The 9,382-nt window shown below is 45.5% G+C and overlaps 2 protein-coding genes across 2 annotated transcripts; both read left to right on the forward strand.

The window, feature by feature from the left end:
• Window positions 1–363: 363 nt before the first annotated feature.
• On the forward strand, window positions 364–1,326 carry LAESUDRAFT_717989 (uncharacterized protein; the record flags this gene model as incomplete). Its single annotated transcript, XM_040907382.1, has 6 exons — window positions 364–440; window positions 502–596; window positions 638–697; window positions 759–947; window positions 971–1,053; window positions 1,108–1,326. 6 exons carry the CDS (start codon window positions 364–366, stop codon window positions 1,324–1,326), a joined length of 723 nt encoding a protein of 240 aa, XP_040758470.1.
• A 7,158-nt stretch (window positions 1,327–8,484) lies between these two features.
• LAESUDRAFT_764401 (uncharacterized protein) lies at window positions 8,485–9,171 on the forward strand (the record flags this gene model as incomplete). The annotated part of the gene is made up of 2 exons (XM_040913433.1): window positions 8,485–8,757; window positions 8,950–9,171. 2 exons carry the CDS (start codon window positions 8,485–8,487, stop codon window positions 9,169–9,171), a joined length of 495 nt encoding a protein of 164 aa, XP_040758471.1.
• Between the last annotated feature and the right edge of the window lie 211 nt (window positions 9,172–9,382).

The following is a 9,382-nucleotide window of genomic DNA, read 5'->3' on the forward strand; positions in this document are numbered from 1 at the left end:
TGATCTCGTCCATGATCAATCATTTAGCTAGTCGACACCTTCCAGATAAAGTGAAATACATCTCGTCTAAGTAACGCACTTTGCTCAAAGTGTGTTCCGTCATGCATCAAGTAAGACCATCACTCGCTAACCATAAGCCCATTTCTACATTGGCAGAAACTCCTCTCCTCGCTCAAGAGCAAACCACACAATCCAGCACTTTCAAGGAGTTCAGACTGGAATAATCTAGAATATAATAGTGTATAACTTTCTGATACCTCTATCTGCTTCGGCAAAACCTTTTCTCGGGGAGCGTCTCCTGTGCCCACACGTTCACATAAACATATGGTTGTTACGCCCGTCCACGACACCAACCAACCCGCTATGCATAACGGAGATTCCATATCCTCTCTCCGATCTATGATTGCAGGCACGCTCTTCGTATTACCCCACCGCACGCAGTACGTGTAAGCGAAGGGATATATTACTCCGCGCCGATCCACGTTCATCTATTCCTTCCAGACCAGGAAAATATCTCGCTATAGACTGCGAGATGTTCGGAATGGGTCAGAATGGGTCTCGATGGCACGAAATCTGCCTTACGAGCGCCCTTAATTGTGAGGATGTCGTCGTCCTTGATGTACTCGTTCGTCCCAAGGGCGCGTGGTCGACTATCGGACCCAGTTCTCTGGTATCCGCCCAGATGAAATAGTGCACGGTACATATGTCATATGAGCAATTTTTAGCACAGTATAATTCAGGCTGATGCGGGTCAATAGCGAAGCCCTTGAAAGAGGCGCAGAAGCAGGTGGCGGGTCTCTTGGAGTATAGGATACTTGTTGGGCATACAGTGCATAACGATTCGATGGTGCACCTCCTTTTAGCTCGTGATTTCCTGTTGACTATTCATCACTTGGTAGGCGTTACTCATCCCGCACCCACGCTCGTCAAGACGCGATATGGCAACTGTACGCGTTCAAATACTACCAAGCTCACGCGTTCGCGCCGCGTTGCTCTGCGGCACTCCTGCGCCAGGAGTTAGGAGTGATGAAACAGGAAGGGGAGCACTCTAACGTTCGCAAAATTTTATTGTCTTCTCTCGTTGTCACTAATGTTCTCTACTGATAGGTTATTGATGCATGGGCCACCACGGCGGTATATCGGTTGCACCGGCGTGACTGGGAGAACGGTCAGAGTCATAAGCCATCTTCGGCCTCTCAGAGTAAAAACCGAAAGAGAGCTGAGGCCGAGATCGATTCGAGGAGGAAGAAAACGGATGGGGGTGAAGAGGATGAGGGTTCAATTGCCGACGATTCGGGAATCTGGAAGCGTAGCATCGATATTTAATGGAACTTAGTCGAAGGGAAAGATGAAGCAACGTCTGCATTCCTATCGCTCCCCGGGAGCGGCAGAAAAGCGGGAGCGGGATAAAACTTAGGTCAATGCATTGATTGACATCAAGAAATCGTGTAGAAGCAAGTACAGTGAGGGACATCAAACAAGGTCATCATGCTAGCATAGAATGCGCTATCTGAGTTTGCCTCTGATGTGCTCACCGGTACCTTCAAAGTTCAGAGGCTATCACAAACTTAGGACGCAGAGCGCCGACTAAGCCTATGACCTTATGATCAAACACTTACTGACTGTTGTCGACGTAAGGATGGACACAAAGATGATCAAGGTAAAGCAGCGACTTGCAAGTGAGCACTGATAACACTATATGGAAAGGCGTAGCAGAGATGAGAATAAGTCTGGGGGACTTTATGCGTCTCAGAGCTCTGGCTTATATACATGAGCGGAGGGACCCTTGGTACCCTGATACCCCAGAACCGCTAGCTAATGGACATTGTCTGATTGGTTACCACTACCTGTCAGACTACGTGTGTCATGCATGCCGAACCTCCGAACTACTTAGTAAGACCATGGGAATGGTATTGCCTGTAATGACTACATCTCCGGTGGCGTGGTATCTATCTACCTCGTGCATGTGAACTAATATCCCCTTAAGGACATATCTCCAGTGGTGTGTATCCCCTTCGTTGGATTCTTCCGGAGTCCAACCATTGCTTCTAGGTGGGATAATATTACTGTATAAATTAGGCTTACCTAATACCAGCGCTACTTGTCACATGTGTGGATATCACGTGATATGTCACGTGACTAGACCTGGACCTTCGGGGCATCTAGGACTGTTAGTACTTCGCGTACCGGTTCGTTTCTTTCTGAACAGCCTAGCGCTGATGTCAAATGATGTCTTGGTCACGTGCAGAGGTGAAAACGTGAAAATCTGTGACAATACCCCCCCTTCTAGACAGTTCATCCCGAATCTGGCTTTTTGCGTGATTTCTGGAAGTAATTATCACCTGTTGAACCAAATCCACGGTGACCTCGGGCTGATGGTTTGAGGTAATCAACCAGTGAAACGACAGGGGTGATAATACGTTCAATGATAAGTTGAGCAACTCGATCGCCCAAATTGACTGTGAAGTCATCATTTGTATTATTGATTAGCAAAATCTTGATTTCGCCTGTGTATCCTCTGTCGATAACACCAGCACCTATGTCGATGCCTTTGACAGCTAACCCACTTCGTGGTGCAATTCGACCATAGGTCCCTCGAGGGGTTGTAAAGTGAAGTCCTGTGGATACCAATCCTCTTGAGTGTGCTCGGATGATTGTTGGTTCTGATGCGGCTAAATCCATTCCAGCATCGTCTTCATGGGCATATTTTGGTGCGTGTGCATTTGGATTGTCTAATGTAATTTGAAGATCTCTAGAATGATCCCAATCATCTCTATCCTGATCGTATATCTGAATGGTATCAGTGGCGGGGTCGTAAACTTGACCTGTTCTCCTGGATGGAAAAACGCCATCCACTGGAGTTGTATCAATGAGAGATATTGGTTGAGGTGCATCAGGATATTTTCTGTGAAATTCCTTGATGAGACGCGGAGATTTCTTCAAATTTGCTGCAGGTTCCCAAGTTTCTTCGGCTTTAGAATAACCCTTCCAATGCACCAAATATTGAAGTTTGCCATGAATGACACGAGAGTCGACTATGTATTTGACTTCCCATTCTTCGCCAGTCTTCTTCTTGATAGGAGGACAGGGTCTGAGAGTGCGGTCTGGTATTTCATCTTTGTGGTAGAGCGTGAGCTCGGACGCATGAAAAACTGGATGAATGCCGTATTGTCACAGCATTTTGAGTCTATATGTGACTGATCCTAGTTTTTCTACGATTTTGAAGGGTCCATCTCTCCGTTGTGCCAATTTGGCTCCCGATGTCTGCCAATCTCTAATGGAGAGTAATACTTGATCTCCAACTTTGAAAGGTGCGGGTCGTACGGATTGATCGTAGTACCACTTCATGCGCTCAGCTGCCAATAAAATGGCTGCTTTCGCTTGCTCTTGCGCTTCTACTCGTGCCTGCATTATGGAATCTAGCGTATTATGCTTTATGGGGTCCATTATTGTTGGTTCTGCATGTGGGTGTCTACCGTATTCGACAAAGAATGGTGAATTCTTATTGGCTTCAGAAGCCTGATTGTTATAGGTGAATTCGGCAGTTAGAAGTAAAGTACTCCAGTCTTCCACGCATTTATCAGTATAAATACGAAGATATTGCTCTAGCGACTGATTTGTTCTTTCAGTTTGACCATCGGTCTCCAGATGATATGCGGACGACATTATTGATTGTATCCCAAGGAGCTTGCATACTTCTTGGAATAATGCGCTTGCAAACTGAGTACCTCTATCCGAGATAATCTGTCTCGGAAGACCATGCTGTGTCCATACCCTCTCATAGAAAGTACGGGCAAGGTCTGATGCTGAAAACTCATTGGTGATTGCAAAGAAATGCGCTCGTTTGATCAAACGATCGACAACTACCATAATTGCGTTGAATCCATGGGATTCTGGTAATTGAGTGATTAAGTCAACAGAGACAATTTCCCAAGGTTCTGTCGGAACCTCATTTGGCTGTAATTCTCCGTATTTTGGCTGATTGATGTTCTTGTTGCGTTGACAAAGGTCGCAAGAACCAACATACTTTTTGATGTAAGTGGACATTGCCGGCCACCAGTAATTACGAGATAACATCTCATATGTCTTCCATCTTCCAGGATGACCTGCACTGGCAGCTTCATGATAACGCTGAACGATTTCTCGTCTAAGTGATTCCTTATTATCTGCTTTCGGCACATAGATTTTGCCTCGGTATAATAATATCCCACTTTCAAAGTTCCAGTCTTCGAGTCCTTTTGAGAACTCTCGTTGTCCTTTCTTGAGTAGGTCTTGATATGATTTGTTCACATTGTCGTCTTGTAGTGCCTCCTTGATCTTGTTCACCAAATCATGATCTGTGACGACTGCAAGATGGGTATGTTGAATAGCTTTAATCGCGAAATATTCCAGTTTGAGCAGAGTCTTGTCGGAATTATCGAGATTTACCCCCTCTTCATGATCTGGCCTCCTGGACAGAGGATCTGCGTGATGCATTGATTTCCCTGGTTTGTGATGTAGTTGGATGTTGAACCGTGTGAGATATAATGACCATCGAGCTTGCCGCCTCGTCAGCTTTTGTGCTGATTTGAAATAGGTTAAGTTCTGGTGATCGGACCATATTTCAACTGGGAGCGGATGACCTTCGAGATGTTGTCGATATTCTTCCAACGCTCGAATAATTGCGAGCATCTCTTTGTCATAGATTTCATAGTTCCGCTCAGTCTCATTGAGGCTTTTCGAATAAAATACGATTGGATGCCACAACCCATCGTCTTTGAGTTGTTCGAGGCATGCACCAGTGGCAAAATCGCTTGAATCCGTTTCTAACCGGAATGGATGCGTATCATCCGGTAATGCCAGAATTGGAGCTGTTGTAAAAGCTTTCTTGAGAGCATTGAATGATTGTTGTTGCTCTTCGTTCCACACCCATTTCTGATCCTTTCGTGTAAGGATATTGAGTGGTCGAGACTTTTTGGCAAATCCTTCAATAAATCGACGATAGAAATTTGCGAACCCAAGAAAAGCTTGTACTTGCTTAACCTTCTTGGGTTCAGGCCAGTCGAGTACACCTGCGACCTTTTGAGGATCCATACGGACCTCACCTTGAGAGATAATCATCTCTAAGTACTCAATCGATGGCTGTTCGAAAAAGCACTTTTCTGGTTTGGCAAAAAGGTCGTTGTCCCGTAATCTTTTAATTACCTCTTTGGTAATCTTCCGATGTTGTTTCAAATCGTTAGTGAAAATTAGGATATCATCGAGGTAGATGATCACATGACCTTCCCGAATAAGATCATCTAAAATCTCATTCATCATGTGTTGGAAGATGGCTGGTGCGTTACAGAAACCGAAAAACATAACCGTGGCCTCATATAAACTGCGATGCGTCACAAAAGCTGTTTTCCATTCGTCACCCTTGCAGATGCGAACATTGTTGTATCCCCATCTGAGATCCAGCTTGGTGAATATTGACGCATTACTGAGCTGATCGATAAGCTCGCTTATTCGTGGAATAGAGAAGCGATTCTTCTTGGTTATGGCATTAAGTTTTCGGTAGTCTTGTACCAGTCTTAGTGTGCCATCCTTCTTCTTGACGAAGAATACTGGGGCAGCAATAGGTGATTTCGATTTTCGAATGTAGCCTTTTGCTAGATTTTCATCGATCCATGAATCTAAGGAATTTCTTTCCTCCGGATTCATAGGATAGAGTTTGCTTGGTCGTGGTAATTCATGTTCTTCTTCAAACTCGATTGCATGATCATAAGGCTTTTGAGTTGGCATCCTTTCAGACGCTTTTTTGGAGAAGACATCACCAAATGAATGTAGATAATCTGGTACTAGCTTTTCCCAAGATTCTACTTCATTAATAACCTGATCTTCTGGGCTGCCAGTGTTTGACTGGGGTGCCGCTTCTTTCAGGTCTTCTTCTGGTTCAGCATAGCCACAATCTGCTATAGAAAGTATCATGCGGGCTATTTGTTCAGCTTCGGGGTCGTCCATTTCGACCCACGAGATGATAGGATTTACTGCATCGATGTTGTGTCCATTAAACATTCAGAATGCAGTTGGCTCCTCATTTGCCACTTGTTGTGCTCGTTGCGAGATTTCTTCAGCTTCCTCTCTCGCAATGGCTTGTTGCTTTTTATGAAGCCTCTGGTGGTGACACGTACTCGGGCATCGTGAGTATTTCCATTCTCCAGCTTGCCAGTTGATTTCTGGATTATGCTGACATAAGTATGACATCCCAATGATCATGTCTAATTTCCCGATGTCTGTGACTAGCAGACGATGGGTAGAACCATGATCTCCGACTTTGAGGTATGCTTTTACATAGTCGGTTATTTCGCCATGTTTATTTTGGGATCCGTCAGCATTGTACACCTTGTACGTAGTATTAAGCTTGGAGGTTGCAATTCGATTGTTCTTTACAAGTCGCTTGCTGATGTACATGGAATATGCTCCTGAGTCGACTAGAGCTTCAGCGCTCGATTTTTTGCCGTACACCCATAATGTAACTGGTAAATAGAATGATGATAAATTTGGAGACGAATTCTTTATTGTTACATTATCATCCTCTGCGTTGCGACGATCTACAGAGGTGTCTGATTCGGGTGCTAAATGTACAGGTCTTATATAATGTTCTGGGGACTCTGACGAGCTGCCTACAGATCCCCTTTGAGAAAACCCTTCTGATCCTTCCTTGAAGAGCCCTCTCCCGCCTTCCTTGATGAACTGGATCCATTCGCCCTCAGGTGCCTGAGCCTTGAGAGGATCACGGCGAAATCTTCGTCCGACTCAGATGCATCAGGCTCGCTTTCCGAGTGGATGCTGCGGTCGCTGATATGCGCAGCTGTCTCCTTACCCTTCCCCTTAGTCTTAGAGGAAGAGCTCTTCTTCTGCAGCTTCTTTTCTTCTTCGGTATCAGAGCTTTCGCTCTCTGCATCTGATGAAGTGGAATCAGATACTACCTGTCGCGTCTTGGACGACTTGGATTTATTCCTGGCGTCGTCCTCTTTCTTCCCATCCTTCTTCTTTGCCGCTGTCTCTTTCTCCTTCTCAATCTTCCTCTTAACATGGTCCAATTTGAAACAATCAGTGCAATACTTGCCGAAGCATTTCGACGATTTGAAGAACGTCGGCTTGTTCTTCTTGCAGTTGGCGCATACCAACTTGTCATCTTGTACACTTCGCGCTTTGCTGGATTTATTCTTCCCCTTCTTCCCGACTGCGTCAACCTCCATAGCATTTGGGTCCTTGGTTTCGGCCTTGGCATGGTGGCCTTCTCGTTGTAGTGACGTAAATATTCAGAGTGCAAATGTAAGGAATTCGGTCCACTTTTTGGGCCAGTTGTCCTTAGTCATGTCTGCCAGCATGAGCAGCCACGTCTTCTCCGGAATATGTTTCTTGATCTTTTCGATCAAATCTTGATCCGAGAAGCCTGTACCGGTTGCCTTTGGATGGAAGTCTTCTGCGAACTTTCGGAAGTCTCTATGATCCTTCTTGACGAAGGCTTCTAGCTCCGTTCGCTTTTTGTCATCCTTGTCCAATGATTCATATGCCGTGCAAAGTTCTGAGATGAACTCCGCCCAAGTTCCTGGTGCCTTGTTGTTTTCATTTATTTCGGTGATCCAATGCCGCATGTATTCGCGTGCTCCTCCTTTCAGGAGCAAGAGGGTAGATATAATTTTGGACTCGTCTTTGGTATGTCCAGTGTATTTCAACCAGAGCATTACTTGTTCGAGCCAATCATCGAGATTGACTCTGTCCTTATTGCCACCATATTTTTCTGGTTGGTCAATTTTTACGCCTTTACCCTTGCGACCAAACGACGGCTCATCGTCATCGTCCGTGTCGTCGACATTGTTACCACCTTGCCCTGCTTTCCGTCCCTGCGTAGATGCCCATGCGTGAAGTCGATCATGTGATTTCTTTAGGTCTTCTACTTTCATTTGGAGATCCTTGATTTCATCGTCAATTGCCACAAACGCTTCGTTAGTGGTCTTGTTTTCCTCAAGTAAAGCTGACGAGGTTTTCTCCAAGTCTGCGATTCGAGACTCGGATTGTTGACGATGTTGGTCTAAGAAGACTGTCCGATTGTGAAACTCCGTGGTGTTACATTCCATTGTATGCGCTTGGCGCTGGATAAGATTTTCGTAATGCGCCATTGTTTGTTGACGCATCTCTTTCACCACATTTGTGACGAGATCGACTACCCAATTCTTCACATTTTCGGGTATGTTCACATTTGGGGGTGCCGTGTCGGCGAGGGCTTGACGAATGATAGGATTCGGGGGTTGCAATACAATATTGAGTCATGCGGGAAGCTCTGGAGATGGAGCACGAGAGAAGCTTGGATCATTTGGAGTAGGAGTCGTCATTTTACAATTTTTCCTCTATCTCACGAAGATGTTCTTCAAACTCGACGATATGTCTATTGGCGATCGTAGCCTGTTGGGCAATTACTCGTCCTGAGCGTTGGTTTCACAGCAAACAAAGGTCTCGATGGATGACCTTGACGAAGGGTTGCCACAAAAACCTGGTCTTGTCCCTGACTGCAGGCCACTGGTGATTATGATGAATTTCGCAAATACGCTCGACTTCTTCGAGCCAATCGACGAAGCTATTGTAAGCTTCAGTGAGACGGTCCTCGGGTTCCTCAGATCCAATAGGGATATAGCAGATATGAACGGTGACATTCCTCCAATCAAATTCTGGATAGATTTGGAGGGCGTAGATGTGATATACGTCGTGGTAATCGATGTCGAACGTGTCCTCGTATGTAGCAAACGCTTCACCTGCTCTGTCTCGAAGAACACGTGGAATTGTATCCCAAAGATAATTGAAGGTGTGACCGATTGGATTTAACTGCTCGAAGTTATCAAGATTGTTTGAATCGCCAGATGAAGACATATACAAAATGAATATTCGTATCTACAGCAAAGGTCGCCCTGTGACCTGTATTCCTAGATGATATTTCTGGATAATATCTCTGATTATCCAGTGAGCCTCTCCGCCCTGATGCTTCCTTTCCTGGACGTAGTTGCAGAAATCGCGGACTACGTGTTAGTGAACAAAAGAAAGCTTGAACTCCGCTATGTCGTTGCAGAGGGATTCGAGCTTGATTATGAGATGCTCGAGGTCGAAGATGTCATGGTCGTCGAGCTGACGACGGTATCGTTTGATAAGTAGGATATGAATCTGTCGAAGGGTACCTTCGACGCGCTGAGTCGAGATGATGGAGACGGCGAGAGGATAGATGAAATGAGACCCAGTAGCGGTCTCGACGTATATCCCTTGATTAAGATCTGGACCAGATGGTCCTGCAGGTAGTCTCGGTCACCTGACCGAGGGAGTCTGGATAATAGAAACTGAACTTGTGCCACGAGGGGGCCGACCTCCC

Source organism: Laetiporus sulphureus, assembly GCF_001632365.1.
Source record: "Laetiporus sulphureus 93-53 unplaced genomic scaffold LAESUscaffold_75, whole genome shotgun sequence".
NCBI classification, from domain to species: domain Eukaryota; kingdom Fungi; phylum Basidiomycota; class Agaricomycetes; order Polyporales; family Laetiporaceae; genus Laetiporus; species Laetiporus sulphureus.